The sequence below is a fragment of the Littorina saxatilis genome, unplaced genomic scaffold (genome assembly GCF_037325665.1).
Source record: "Littorina saxatilis isolate snail1 unplaced genomic scaffold, US_GU_Lsax_2.0 scaffold_585, whole genome shotgun sequence".
Lineage (NCBI taxonomy): Eukaryota > Metazoa > Mollusca > Gastropoda > Littorinimorpha > Littorinidae > Littorina > Littorina saxatilis.
In genome coordinates this window covers 57,311-72,840 of record NW_027128008.1, presented here as the reverse complement: position 1 = coordinate 72,840, position 15,530 = coordinate 57,311, and the positions used below count along the sequence as shown (strand labels likewise).

General features: G+C 42.4%; 1 protein-coding gene across 1 annotated transcript; it reads left to right on the top strand.

The window, feature by feature from the left end:
* Nucleotides 1-3,262: 3,262 nt before the first annotated feature.
* On the top strand, nucleotides 3,263-15,303 carry LOC138956375 (PC-esterase domain-containing protein 1A-like). The gene is made up of 6 exons (XM_070327744.1): nucleotides 3,263-3,290; nucleotides 3,594-3,695; nucleotides 6,092-6,171; nucleotides 9,699-9,931; nucleotides 11,751-12,053; nucleotides 12,764-15,303. The coding sequence occupies exons 1-6, from the start codon at nucleotides 3,263-3,265 to the stop codon at nucleotides 13,278-13,280; spliced, it is 1,263 nt and encodes a 420-aa protein (XP_070183845.1). The 3' UTR covers nucleotides 13,281-15,303.
* Nucleotides 15,304-15,530: the final 227 nt, after the last annotated feature.

The window sequence follows — 15,530 nt, the reverse complement described above, 5'->3', positions numbered from 1 at the left end:
CATTTCGGAGTTTTCCTTCTCCTAGACGAGTTTCCTTCCATGGATGATGAGCCTCCTCTACCCTCGTTTTGAATTCAGAGTGGTCTTCTCTTAGGATAGCTGCCTGCCAGGGTTGACGAGCCTATCCTGCCCGGCTATTTGACCCATAGCTGGAGGTTGGTTCGTGGGCACCTGGGCGTTTCCACACACCGGTGGGCCCGCATGCCGCACGTCTAGGGGCCAACCTCCTCCGAGTCCTTGTAGTCTAGCCTGGGGCCTTGCGGTACCCAGTTTACGCCTGTCGCCGCGATGGAGGCACTACATAGGGCTTGTTGTGGAGAGGTTATTGTACTGGCAGGAGAGACTGGCGCATTCTGCTCTCTTTTCGCATTGTCCTAAAAAGGACAGACGGTGCTAGCCAGCGGTGAGGGCTGAAAGCGAGAAGTGACAAGCACAAGACACTTCGCCAACACACTAGACACGTCACACAACCGTTTGGCAGGCAAAATGTCCTGTAAAAATGACGTTAAATCAACGGTGTCAGAAAAAGAGAGATAAAAGAAATCCTCAATTCACTGAGGATACAGGCACACCATGAAAGCAGCCACGAACATACTCACAGAGGCACACATGCTTGCGCAGATACTTTGCAGAAATATGAATTGAAAACCTGCATAATTATGAGGTAATTTCTTTTTTGTGTGTGTGGCTTTATTGAATACTTCAGGCAGTGACTTTTCCCTGTCCAGTTTTCTCTTTCGTCTCTCTTACCCCTCGCTTACCCACCCCCCCACCCCCAACTCCCTTTACCCAGCCCCGACAGCACACATTTCTAATCTGCAAGGCAGAGTACACATTTTCTAAAAGGAAGACTACTCCTCTTCAATTATATCCAGAGATCTTCCAGCTGTCTCCACCATAAGCCAAGTGGTCGGGTCTTATACCCCCTTTCCACACAACCGTTCTGGGTCCCGTTCCCGTACCGACCAAGCAACGGTGCGGGCACGGAAGGGATCGGGACAGAACCGCAATGAACGTAACTGATCGTTAACGGAACTGCTTTGAACGGTAGGGTCGGTAGGGACGGCTGAGTTTGGGCTGCATGTTCAAATTTTTAGCCGTTCCCCTCCCAATCAGAATGAACGGTAATTGAACCTCAACCCATCGGTAACGGAACGCTTGGATCGTTAAAGGAACTTAAAAGAACGGTAACGCAACGGTAGCGCTCTCACACAGAGTTGTCATACCCGCATTCCACACATCTGTTCTAGGTCCCGTTCCCTTACCGACCAAGAGCGGCTGCCACTATGGTCATACGCTGCGGAAAGATGCCAAAAAACGGCCGTTTGCGCAGCGTTCCATTGTTGTGGCAGCATTCCTTGGTTCGTACGGGAACGGGACAAAGAACGGTTGTGTGGAATGGGGGTATAACGTTTGACACCGACAAACTGAAGAATGAACAGATCTATGAGGTAACCGTCTCAATGGTCCAGGCTCAGGAAACAAAGAGTATAATTATAAGAGCACAGCGTTCTGGCCTGGGGCGATTGTAGCTTCCCTTCTTCGTGTCCAATAGACAAGGACAATAAATAGTAGAGCATAGTGAAATTTCATGTTGGCATCTTCTCCACTGAAAGCTATAACCCAAAGACTGAAGACCAAAGTGCTTTACCCCACTTCTGACCCGAATCATCCCCCTCCTGCAATGTACACGTCCATTCAAGTTAACCTCTGCTTTGACCTGTGTGCCGCGAGGAGTCGGATGAGAGCGAGAGCGAGAGAGAGAGACACACACACATAGACAGAGACAGACATAGAAAGACAGAAGCGGAGAGACACAGACAAAGATATACATACAGAGAGAGAGAGAGAGAGAGAGAGAGAGAGAGAGAGAGAAAACTGTAACTGATCTCGTGAGAACGGTAACAAAACCGGCGAGACATGTCACCTCTCCGCCGAATGCATTCCAATAGATGACCGCTCCTGCGGCCATAAAAAATGTCAACAATCATCATCTTAGTCATTTGAAATGATACCATAACAATAGCTTCCAGAATAACACACCGTTCCCTGTGTTCTGCGGCAGGTACGTAGCAGACCCACAACATTTGGTACGGCGAGGGGTGTCTGGTGTTAGTGTCCCCCCACGTACGTAGCATATAAGCCCTACGTACCTGTCCCAAGATACAGGCCGTCAGTCAGTCGGAATGCAAACGTTTGAGGCGTGTCTGCCGTGATGCCGCGGATTTGCAACACACGGGCCGGACTCTGACACCGGGTGAGTGTGTCAGTTTACAAGAAATACTGAAAAACAAGATTATGCCACCCGGCTTTGCATGCAAGGGAATTACAACCCCAGAGATAGTCCTGTAATCACCACATCAGTGCGGAGCACGTCAAATTTCATTGAAGTGTATTTTGTTAACAAGCCTGACTGCTTCTCGAGTCCTTCAGAATGACATTACTGAACACATACTACTAAGAAAAACAACAACACAACATGCCCCAATGCCCCCCCTCCCCCCCCCCCCCCCCCCTGCCAACACACACATTCAAATACCCCAAATGTGCAAAATAATACAGAAAACACGGAATGGGTCACACAGTGCGAGATCACGTATTGGCTGCATCTGAAAGAAGCTTGCTGCACGCGATCCAGTCCTTGGCTAATAAACATATTAGGCCACGCCCTCGCAAGTGGCCGGCCCTACTCCCCGAAACAACAGCGCTGCTGATTGGTGAAGTGTGAAGCGCGGGACGCGGCAGGGGACACACAATACTGAAAAACACATCCATGCAAAGGTGGAAATATCAACTCGGACCTCTTCTGATAACGGTAAGTCAACACTTTCGCTGAATATATCTCATTGAAATATTTTGTGTTTGCAAGAATTTACTCACGCTACAAAAGAGTGAAACTGTTTCCATTTGGTAAATGGTAGAGAAATAGAGAGATTAGAAAATACAGTGTTCGGGTCAAAATCTGCTATGTTCATCTTTGAGTCTGTGTATCCCTTGAAAAACCGAAGAATAAAATATTGCGTCGAGAAGCTGCGTCAGTCAGCGCTTTCAATCTGCTTTTTGTCTATTTTTAGCACTGATGATGCACTGATATTTGAACGATTGTTATCTTTCGCTGATGTATTTGTTAAAAGGTGGGACACATTTTTACAGCGAAAAGAATTATCGCAGATGTGGGTTGTGCACGTGGTTCGCATTCGAGACAGTTCTGGATATTTTGCTTATTAAATTCAAGAGTTCTTCTCAAATTGGCCGCGTCCAAATGAAGGCCCAGGGAATCTTAGCCTCTCGTAATTGTCATGTGCATGTTTTGTTTTGTTTTCTGTAGCCAGATCTGTGTCCTGCTTTTGTGGTCAGTATAACAGAGATTCTTCTCATCGCTTAGAATTTTAGATGATGTTTTCTCCAATAAGCTTACTGTCTTTTATGACTTGGTGCTCTCCCAGAGTCCCACTCCCCACATCTCTAATTTATTTGACAAGAATGAAGAAATTTGTTATTAATCTCCCTCCCTCTCCCTCTTTCTCAACTTGATAACTAACTGCTGGTACAAACTGATTATTGATCTCATATCTACAATGCTTTTTCCCCAGGTAGGAAGATGGTGAGGAGAGATAAATATGATGAGGGTCTCACCAGCCACCTTGTTCGGCGCCTTCTGTTGAACAAATTTGTGGTCATCATTGGTGACAGCAGTAAGTAGGGCTGATGGGGTCTATTAGTCGACCAAAAGAATGGGAGTTCCTGTACAGGGGCGGACGAGGGGGGGGTTTCTGGGGTTTCCGGAAACCCCCCCCCCAGCCAAAAAATAAAAATATTTTTGTGTGTTTTTTTGGGTTGAGTTTCAATTTTGTGGGTATTAATCAGTGACAAAATCTGCTGCCTGGAACTGGTAATGATCATCCTCAGAATGCACCAGCTTGCACCATTTTGCATCCTTTTTTTCAAAATTTTCCGGGGGGGCATGCCCCCGGACCCCCCTAGCAAGCTAGGCGCTTCGCGCCGTCGGCTCGGCGCTTCGCGCCTTCACACCCATATCTTCACAATATACTTTTGGAAACCCCCCCCATAAAATGAACTGATCCGCCCCTGCTGTAGGTGGATTCCCTGTATCCAGGTTTCCCAATTGCTTCGTTTCCGGCTGATTTATGTGGAGCACGTGATGCGCACACAAAATATTGGCGGTTTAGAAGTGTCGTCTGCGCAGTGATCGCGGCGGCTTGCTTGACCGCAAAATTTTTTTTTCTTGTAAATTATATAATGCTGTTGTTTACAATATTGCATTCTGTTGGTTTTTACATTTAGTCAAGTTTTAACATAGAGGGGGGAATCGAGACAAGGGTCGTGGTGTATGTGTGTGTCTGTGTGTGTGTGTAGAGCGATTCAGACTAAACTTCTGGGCCGATCTTTATGAAATTTGACATGAGAGTTCCTGGGTATGATATCCCCGGACTTTTTTTTTCATTTTTTTCGATAAATACCTTTGATGACGTCATATCCGGCTTTTTGTAAAAGTTGAGGCGGCACTGTCACACCCTCATTTTTCAATTAAATTGATTGAAATTTTGGCAAAGCAATCTTCGACGAAGGCCGGGGTTTGGTATTGCATTTCAGCTTGGTGGCTTAAAAACTAATGAGTTTGGTCATTAAAAATCGGAAACTTCTAATTAAAAATTTTTATTTTTATTAAACGATCCAAAAACAATTTCATCTTATTCTTTGTCATTTTCTGATTCCAAAAACATATACATATGTTATATTTGGATTAAAAACAAGCTCTGAAAATTAAAAATATAAAAATTATGATCAAAATTAAATTTTTGAAATCGTTTTAAAAACTATTTCATCTTATTCCTTGTCGTTTCCTGATTCCAAAAACATATAGATATGATATGTTTGGATTAAAAACACGCTCAGAAAGTTAAAACGAAGAGAGGTACAGTAAAGCACAGCGCAATCGCTACCGCGCCAAACAGGCTCGTCACTTTCGCTGCCTTTTACACTAGCGGCGGACTACGTTCAGTTTCATTCTGTGAGTTCCACAGCTTGACTAAATGTAGTAATTTCGCCTTACGCGACTTGTTTTGTTTCATGATCTCATGCTTGAATCTGTATAACTTTGACTAATTTATCTGTATCTGTGGAGACACTTAACTTGCACTTTTCAGAATGTATTCAGGCATGGGTTCGAGGATTTCCGCGAAAAGGAAATTTCGTTTCAGCGAAAATAAAAAATTGTCCGCGGCAAAAAAAAGTAAATTAAATTATAATGTATACTATTGTTTCTCTATCCATTATTTGCTTACACAAGAACTATCAAAATATTGGTCTAAAATGCTAAAATTCGTTTTCCTTCAGGGGGGCTTCTCCTGGTCCTCCCAACGGTGCTCTGCCCCTGTACCCCGCCAGGGCCTAGGGCCTGGACCTGGGCCTATTTTCAGAGTTTTTTCTATTTTGGAATTCTCATGCCTGTGTATTTTGGTATGACTATGAGAGATGTGTGCACTCATTGAATCCACACACAAAAATGTTGCGACACGTTGTTTGCTTTGAATGATATTCTCAAAAGACTTGTGCTCATTTTTTAGTTTATGGGTACTGTAATACAAATGGTAATTTTTTTTGTTAATTTTCAGTTTATGGATAAGGGCGGGGATGTAGCTCAGTCGGTAGCGCGCTGGATTTGTATCCAGTTGGCCGCTGTCAGCGTGAGTTCGTCCCCACGTTCGGCGAGAGATTTATTTCTCAGAGTCAACTTTCTGTGCAGACTCTCCTCGGTGTCCGAACACCCCCGTGTGTACACGCAAGCACAAGACCAAGTGCGCACGAAAAAGATCCTGTAATCCATGTCAGAGTTCGGTGGGTTATAGAAACACGAAAATACCCAGCATGCTTCCTCCGAAAACGGCGTATGGCTGCCTAAATGGCGGGGTAAAAAACGGTCATACACGTAAAATTCCACTCGTGCAAAAAACACGAGTGTACATGGGAGTTTCAGCCCACGAACGCAGAAGAAGAAGAAGAAGAAGAAGAAGAAGTTTATGGATAAAACAACTACTACTTTTGATGTATGCTGAATATATTTTTTCAGTCCAGAGGGGTATTTACAAGGACTTGGTTTCTCTGCTTCAAAGGGATATCCTGCTTGCTGAAAAGGACCTGAGAGCAAAGGTTTGAAATCATTTTTTCACACATGTACTTCTCAATGAAATATTTGCAGTGAGCAAGCCCCTCCCAAATTGTGAGTATTAATCCGCCTTTTTCTCTCTCAATGATTTCCATTTTCAGTCTCATCTCGGGTCAATAAGCTTTGAGAAGTAATAATAGTAATCCATCTTCAATGGCAACTGGATTGTTTTTCTTTGCCAAAATCTGAGGTAAATTCTAGTGTATTGAAGGGCTACATTGCTTTGAAATTAATTAAATCCCTTTTGTGTGTGTGAGTTTTGTGACACTGAGCATATTGCAAAATTCCTGATAATTTTTGTTTGCAGGCTTACACCAGTTATATATAAGATCTATATATATCTACTAGATGAATACCTGCTTCGCCGGGTATGGCTGCGCCGGGAAAAAGTCGAGCCAAATACCTGGCTGCGCCGGGGACCCGGCTTTGCTGGGTGTACGTCGGCTTTGCCGGCGCACCGCACGAAGGAAGGGAGATAAACACGCAAAACACTGGAGAAGAGTAGTGACCTTCTAAAAATAGTATAACGGGAATATGGATTGAGCGTTGTCGACAGTGACCTTCTAAAAATAGAAACGGGAATATGGATTGACGCCACACGAAGGAAGGGAGGTAAACGCTGAAAACACTGGAGAAGATAAGGAAGAGTTACTGGAAATGGATCCAGAGAAAAACCAAAATCGGTTCAGCGCTGCGCGCTGAGAGCACATGTTGAAATATCTCATCGATGAGGTTGTGTCCGGGATGCAGCTGAATATGGCCTCCAAATTGGAAAAAGATCGATCGAGAACTTTGGCTTGGCATCGCGGACACACACACACACACAGACACAAGTCGAATATATATATATAGATGTATATATATAGACACAGAAGTAACTGTTGATGGGGAAAAACAAGCTTGTCAATCAAACCCTTTTGTAAACAAGAAGAGCAAACGCTCGATCGAGTCACTTTCGCAGTTCTGAATATTATATGAGGCATCAGATGGACAGGAAGAAATTGCTATTCACAACACAATGAGTCACGTTCACATAAAATTTGAGCCCGGTCACTTTTATAGTTTCCGAGAAAAGCCCAACGTTAAGTTGTGTGTTGCCGAACAGAAAAGGCTAGTTATCTCCCTTGTTTTTCTGATAACGTTCGTAAAAGGCTACAGATGTAAATACTTTGATGTAAAGAATAATCCTACAAAGTTTCAATCACATCCGATGAACTTTGTCAAAGATATAAAATGTCTAATTTTTCCTTTGACGCTGACCTGTGACCTTGAAAAAGGTCAAAGGTCAACGAAACCATCGTTAAAGTGTAGAGGTCATTGGAGGTCACGACTAAACAAAATATGAGCCCGATCGCTTTGATAGTTTCCGAGAAAAGATATAAAATGTCTAATTTTTCCTTTGACGCTGACCTGTGACCTTGAAAAAGGTCAAAGGTCAACGAAACCATCGTTAAAGTGTAGAGGTCATTGGAGGTCACGACTAAACAAAATATGAGCCCGATCGCTTTGATAGTTTCCGAGAAAAGTCCAACGTTAAGGTGGTGTCTACGGACGGCCGGCCGGACAGACTAACACTGACCGATTACATTGAGTCGCTTTTTCTCAAGTGACTCAAAAAACCACTAAATTTTGACTATACACTTTCTGAGAGTACATAAGATTTCTTTAAAGCTGTGGTCTATTTATCATTTTATGACTATCTGGGGCTACGAGTTTGAAAAGATAGGACTGATAATCATGTACAGATTTCTATACTGCGAACACGGCCCAAAATTCCACCTATACTGCGTGTATGACCTTGAGAGCTTCAGTCAACGCTTGAATTTTGTCGTGGTAACATCCAGTTTGCTCTCTCTGAGCTGAGCTTACTCGTCAAGAGGGATCGAGTAGAAAAAATAAATGCCTGGGCAGAGATTCGAACTCAAGACCTTGAAATGTCGGGGCCGATGTCTTTACCGCTATGCCATTCCACCAGTGTTGACAAAGAGAGAAAAATTAATGATTTTATATCATTCTACTCTTAAATTTGATTCATGGGTTGCAAAAAGGTAGAAATAGCCTTTATTTTGTAAACATGTTTCACGGAATCGCAGTTCATGTCTACACCGCCATGCTACACGACACTCGTGCCATGTGATAGCTGCGATATATCTCTATTTACAATATGCAAGAACAATGAGAAGAACTGTTATTGAATCCCTTCAAAGCTCTGTGCAGTTGAAAACAAACGTCAAAGAAATAGTTATATTCACTTCTGAACAGTGGGCGGATAAAGATAAATCATGCTGTTTCAAGAATAACATCAAATGAATTCATATCAATGTTTTTTCTTCTTTTTCACAATTGCTGCAGTAGCCTAGGCAGGGTTTAACCTGGGAGAAAAAGGCAATGGGACATTTGTTCCCCTCAACCAAATTCCGATGGGACATTGTCTAAGGTAAGAAGCACCAAAGAGGCCTGTACGCGTTTTGACTAAAGATGCAAAATGGTGCAATATGGTGCCATCTGAGAATTAGCCGCTTTATCATGTTATCTGCAGGGCCTAGCATTGTAAGCCGTTCGGCGCACTTTACGCCGAAATAACATCTCCAGTACGCGGAACTCGATTTGGTGTACGCCGAAATGCAAAAACCTGTTATTCCCAAACGGTAAACCCAAACAGTCCCAGCTTTCATTATGTGCGCCGTTCGGTTCAATTCTCAATCGGTTTGACAGTTTGCTTGAGCAAGGCTTTCCTCTGGCATCGCGCGAGCATGCTTTGTGCCGGTGTTTTGTGGCTCTAGACTTGAAATAATGTCTCAAAGTGACATTGTTGAACGTGGTCAGCCATTCAGTGACAAAGAATCCAGGTATTCCTGGAAGTGGGAATGGCACTTTTAGGTCAAATAACACAAGATTGTCAGTTTTCTTGTTTTCTGTCTGCGTTTTGCTTGTTGGTGAAGGCATAATTTAGTTGGTCAATCTTCTTTGGGTGGGGGGGGGGGGGTGTGTCATTTTAGGTAAAAAAAAATCTCCAGACCCCCGCCTTTGTAAGCTGAACTCACTTTTTCGAATGCTAGGCCCTGTATCTGTGTGTGTGTGTGTGATCCGATGTAAAGTGTACGTTTGGTGGCGCAGAGGTATGTAATCTCAATGCGCCCTTTGACACACTGAAGGGAATTGTGATGGGACATTTTCAGATTTAATGCGCCAATGGCGCAGGGCGCACCAGTAAATGAAACCCTGCCTAGGCGTTAGAGACATCGGCCCAAAAATCTCGAGGCCCCGAGTTCAAATCTCTGCTGAAGCATTTATTTTTTCCCCTTGGCTTGATCTCTCTTGAAAATAAAATATGATCAGCCCAGAGAGAGTAAACCAGATTTTTATGTTTGAACCAGATTTTTGTCCATGGATTTTACATCTACACTTGATTGTGAGGTGTGTTTTTTTTACAAAGATTTTTTTTTCTGCATGGGTCTGTGCCTTGTAGTTGTGCACTTTATTTGAGTTTTAAAGTTTGACAATTTTTCAGGGAGAGTTGAGCTTCCTTAGTGACACTCTGATTGAAGGTGGGGTCAAAGGGCAGTTGAACAATGGCATCAATTACACGGAAGTGCGGCAATATGTCACCAACACACATCTGGTGCGCTTCTACTTCGTGACGCGCTGCTACAACCAGTATGTGGAGTCCATTCTGACTGACCTGTTGGAAGGTCCAGCCCCTGACCTGGTCATCATGAACTCCTGTCTCTGGGACATGACCAGGTAAGTGCTACAGTGGAACCCCACTTTTAAGACCTTGCTTTCAACCATTTTCTGTCCATAGCCTGTGTAAATTTTTTTATTTTTTTTAATCGCTCCTTTATAAAAGTTGACCTCATTTTCTCATAGTTTTTTTATTTTTTTAATTTTTTTATTTTTTTTTTTTTGGGGGGGGGGAGAGAATATGATGAAGTGATACATCTAGTATGGGTTTGAACATTTTTCAGCCATTTTCAAAAATGAAACAGCAAAATTGTATATTTTCAGTGACAAGGCCCAAAAAATGAGGATGGGTAGATTCGTAATATTTATTTTTTTGGTGGGGTGTGTTTTTTTTCTCCTTTTTTTTCCTTGCAGCTTAGTGAGGGTTTTGTTTCTGAAAACGCTTTTTATTAGTCGAAATATGTGCCAGTTGTGTCGCCTATAGATGTAAGACCAGTATAAGAATTTCTTCTAAAGGCTGCAAACAAGTAAAGTTTAAGTTTATTTTTATTTTTTATTCTTGTGGGGTTGTTTTTGTTGTTGTTGATGTTACTGTTGCAGTTTGTTTGAAGGGTACAAAGTTCTATGGTTCAAAGGAAAAAAATGGGGTCCGTTAAGGTTCGGGAATTGTTTTATGATCTTGGTGATTCTACTGAATTTACAGGGAAAGGAGCCTTGTCTTGTTTTTTGTCCTCTGTAATTGCAGTTTGTGTCATGGATGAAAGATGGCACAGTGTATTTTCCTCCTTCATCGTTTCTTTCACAGTGCAATCAGTAAGTCAAGGGAAGTAACCGTAATTAGTTCCTTCACTTTCTATCTCTTCTGTGCCAAACAGAGCTTCCTTCAAAAATTATGGCAGTTTACTGTAAGTATGAGTTATTTCTAATATGCTGACTGTTAGCAAATGATAACAGACATGTCGAGAAAAAAGATATCAAGCATGAGCCTTTTAGGCGAATGCTAATATCGTTTGTGAGACATGTCTGTTATCATTTGCTAACAGTCAGCATATTAGAAATAACGGTTTTTTTCTCTGTAATTTGAACAAAAGAAATTTCGAAGCGAGCCCGCGAATTAGACAGAACAGCCGCAATGGGAACTTGAGCGCTCCTACCTGATTATGCCTGTCAGTCAAAGAATTCTCGTGACCTGAGTCAGCCAATCAGAGTAACACACCTGACGTGATGAATATTCACAGGTCAAATGCGTTTGACACTCACCAATCTCACAAGTTAAACCATGTTAACATGCGTTTCGGTTGCTTCGCTTTTTCTTGTTGAATGGAGAGCGACATATTTAGAACCGACTCCAGACGGATGGGAAATGACGTAAAGACACATTTGACGTAAAGCGAGTGAGCAATTTCACTTGATTTTTCCGAACTTAGATAATTTAGATTTCAAGTGAGCGGGTCGGCATTGTGCACACTCAGATGATGGGCGGTGCCTTGCTGTTCCGTAAAGCACCCACCAACAATACTCGCTTTTCGGTATTTTTTTAGATAAAGAGAGTATTATCTGACAGCATTTGAAGTGTCATTCTTCAGAAAAAATCACGCTGATATTGTTGATTTAAATTTTTACTTTGTCTTGTTAATTTTTAGCTTGATAAACAAAAAGGGTCCCTGCCTGAACGTCATAACATTTAGAGGGTCACCTAGAATCCGCCCTGATTGGTCAAAAAGCCATATGGGGCACTGAATTGGTAATAAAGTAAGATAGTACACCTTTTATGCAGAGCACCAAGAAATTAATAAAAAGATCAACAGATAGACAAATACAGGAAGAAGCAAATGCACAACTGTTAAAAAGGAAAAACCACCCTCTTTTTATCTGCTAGGTACGGCACGTCAGCGATCACGTCATATAAGGAGAACATGGCCATGCTATTCTGCCGTTTTAAGAAGGTATTGCCTTCTTACTGTTTGATGATCTGGAACACCACACTGCCTATCTCCAAGACGGCGCGGGGAGGGTTTCTCGTGCAGGAAATCGAGTACAAGAACCACATGCTGAGGATGGACGTGCTGGAATCCAACTTCTTTGCCCGCCAGGTTGTCGTCAATCATGGCTACGACGTCCTTGACCTTCACTTTTGGTTCAGACGGAGGCTGGACTGGCGTGCGCAAGATGGCATCCATTGGTGAATTGACAATTTTGTGACAAGATTTTCAGGGGTCTTTTTTTATTCTATTTTTTTACGAGGATTTATATCGTGCACGTATCTCACCACACAAGGCGACTCAAGGCGCATGTTACCTATTAATGCCGTGTGAGATGGAATTTTTTACACAATATATCACGCATTCACATCGGCCAGTAGATCAACAACCTATAGGCACTGCATCCACCTTTCTCGGCCTATTATTCCAGGTCACACGGGTCTACTTGGAAGTAAAATAGAAAAGGGTAGTGCTGCATTGAGAGCTGAAATGCAATTAGCTTGGGCTACTTTTACCTAGCCTCAGATTGGTTTCTGTTGGTAACCAAAGCCATTTTTGTGTTTTTGTAAAAAAAAAAGAAGAAATTGACAGGCAAATGTGATACTTAACTCAAAGAGAGAGTTCTGTTAAACAGCATTATCTTTGCGAGGGGAGATAAATATCAAACTTTTCCACATACACCATTTTTCACTGTGAAACTCAGTTGTTTTGTTCAAACAGGTCCCTTGGGATTTTACATCTTATATTTAACAAGCCAAGTTTCGGTACCAGTAAACAGATTCCTGGAATTGGGCAGAAACGTTGTCTTAGTTTTTTCTTTTCAATTACCCTGCTTGCCTTGCAGTTTACTGGCTTGCCTTGCAGTTTACTGGCAAATGTTAAAACCTTTTACAAAAATCTGTTCTGGCAGGAATGCAGAGGCTCATCGCCACATCAGCGAGTTGATTCTGACTCACGTGGCCTACGCCTGGAACTTTACCTTCCCATCCATCCCACTTCACGTGTTTGGCCCCCACCATCCCTCGGGCCTGATTAACATGCCGCAGAATTTGCTCCCACAAAAGGTTGTGCAGGCAGCTCAGCGCTTGAACCTTGACGAAGGACGCCAGCAGAGAATGATGCGACCGAACGGCATGCAGCACAACCGCCCCACCCCCTACCCTCCCATGCCAGTGCTGCAGAACTACTCCGATCATCATCACAACTACAAGCAAGGTGGAGACTACGGTGGTGGGGGTGATGGTGGTGGGGGTCCCTCGCACCACCCCCATGCAGGAGGAGGTTTTCAGCAAAGACATTTTGGTGGGTTTTCTGGCGGCCAGCTGTGTGTGCCGTCTGACTTCAACAGCGCATGGACTGATTACTCAGACGACAACTTTCATGGAGTGCAGCGACAGTCGTATCGAGGGAACCGTCCATATTATTGAGTTTGCTGTGTCTCCCTTGGCATCGGGTCTACAATGTGTCAGCTTGTGTGATAAATGGGCTGACCTTTGGATGGATAATTGGATGGAAATGGATGCTGATGCTAATCCACAAAAAGAAGTTTGTGGGTTCACTGGCTTCTCACAAGGAATTCTCAAAAGATCTGGGAAAGAGAAATTCAGAACTGAGTTTTTTTTGTTGGTGTTGTTCTTTAAGGTGCTAACTTGAACTGTTTGGGCTATGATAACTGCAGAAGAAATTCCACAAAAATCATTGTAATGTAGGTGTACGAAATTCAGAAGTTTAAAAAAAAATGTTTGAGGTGTCGAGTTGTACTGTTTGGCGGGCTATATATATAATAGCTGCATTCTGTTAATTTTATGTTCAACAGAGACAAAGGTAGTAAAGCCATTCAAAAAGGCCAGACTACCAAAACAAATTTCTTTCTTGATGTCATCAAGTGTTCATCGAGTGTTGATCCGGTGGAAAAGTTTTTAGCAGGGATGTCGTTTGGTGCTGAAAAAAAGCTGTACATTTTTCTAATCGCTTGGCTGTCATTTTGACAGAGCTGCTGAACTTTTTCATTGTTTGGAAAAAGGTGACTCCAAAGGCTGCTTCAAACTTCCAAAAGTTGTTGAAGCTTTTATTTAGCCATTTTGTCAGATAAAAACAACAAAACTCGGCAACATTTCTGTTCTCCTGTTTAGAAAAGTGTTACTGTGTAACATAAAAGAGGGTTATCATAAAGACATAATGATACTTTGATCATTGGCTGCCACAATAACTTTCTTTGGTATTCATGCCAGCAAACTTATCTGCAGTGGAGGTAAAGCAGAAGTGTTCCGCTATGCTAAATATGTGCTCTTGACAATCATCATTATTTCAACATTTTTTAGTTCTCTTACGAAGTAAGTTATGGTCTTTATAATTGTAGGTATAGGTCCTTCATTAGACCCTCCAAAATTGATTAGGTGATAAGGCGAGAAAAAAGTGCGGTAGGTAGTTTATTTATTTATTTATTTATTTTTAATGTATTTAGTTACTGGATTTTGTTTCTACAAAGGCTTGTTATTTACAAGAACTCTTGCCAGATGTTTCCTGGTTTTTCTAGATGAAGGAGTAAGGTAGTTTCCGGGTCACTTTCATAGTTTGTATTTTTTTAATTTTGATTTAAGGGTAAAACAAAGTTCTAGGGTCAGGAGGAAAAGAGGGCTGATTACATGTATTATTTTTTTAATACGCACTCCCATGTCAAGGGAATGGAAAATGGCATCCTTTTGATATGCAATAGAGAGCTGTACGTTATTAGCCTTGAGTTCACTTGTGCCTTGTTTTTTTGAAGAGCTGGTTGCGTTTTGATAAGTCAGTGCTCCTGCAGATCTCGGTTATTGCGTTCTCACAGGTCATTATTACTGTGAACAGAAAGGGAACAGTTTTTACCAGTGATCTGATTTGTGGAGTGTATTCAAGAAACACACCAATTACCGTTTGTACAGACCTGTCAGTGTCATTACAATGTTAAATGTTGTCACGGTCATGTGATTTTTCTTTCACTTTTGTTTCAACATAAATGTTTGAGGTACCCTGCAATGCAAAATATACATCTTTTGTCAACGCCCCCTCTTTAATTTGCCGGCTTATTACATAGACAAATTCTGGAAATAACTGTATTGGTTGTGAAAGAGTGAGAACCCTTGCTTTTCTTCTGACAAACTTATGACACGTGGTTCCTGTGCAGGTGACGTGTATGAGACCCACACCCTCGCTTGTGACTAGCCTGACTGACTTCTGACAGCTCCTGTAGGCTAGCGTGTACCCTGGGACAAGGAGATTTACGATGCAGGAGCTGTCAGAAGTCAGCGATAGCATGGGCACACTAGATAAACAGTCTTGGCACTAAACGCCTAATTGACTCCACTGAACAAACCACCCCTAGCACCAGGTCTTGTGTTAACAGCTTAGCTGATAAAGGCTGTGAAACCACATTAGGGAAAGTTTTGTAGAGGAGGTCGGGCTTTAAAATCTCCTTCGGCTTCGCCAACAGAATAGCTCAGTTGGTCCGGCAGTGGGGCACTGTGGTTATGAAATTAAAGGTCCCTCCTGTTTTTGGAACCGCAGGGGCTTTCTAGTTTGCTGTTAGGTAGATTTTTGGTTCCTCTTTCCTGTCATGCTCTCTTTTTCTTCATGAATTCTTTTCTTTTTTCTGCCTTCTTGCTCATTCACCTGTATTTTTTCCAAAAATCTCTTCTCTT

Coding starts and splice junctions, on each gene's coding strand:
- LOC138956375 (XM_070327744.1), top strand. CDS start 3,263: ATGAAGGCCCAGGGAATCTTAGCCTCTC. Junction 3,291..3,593: donor CCAGGGAATCTTAGCCTCTC/GTAATTGTCATG, acceptor CTTTTTCCCCAG/GTAGGAAGATGGTGAGGAGA. Junction 9,932..11,750: donor TGTCTCTGGGACATGACCAG/GTAAGTGCTACA, acceptor TTTATCTGCTAG/GTACGGCACGTCAGCGATCA.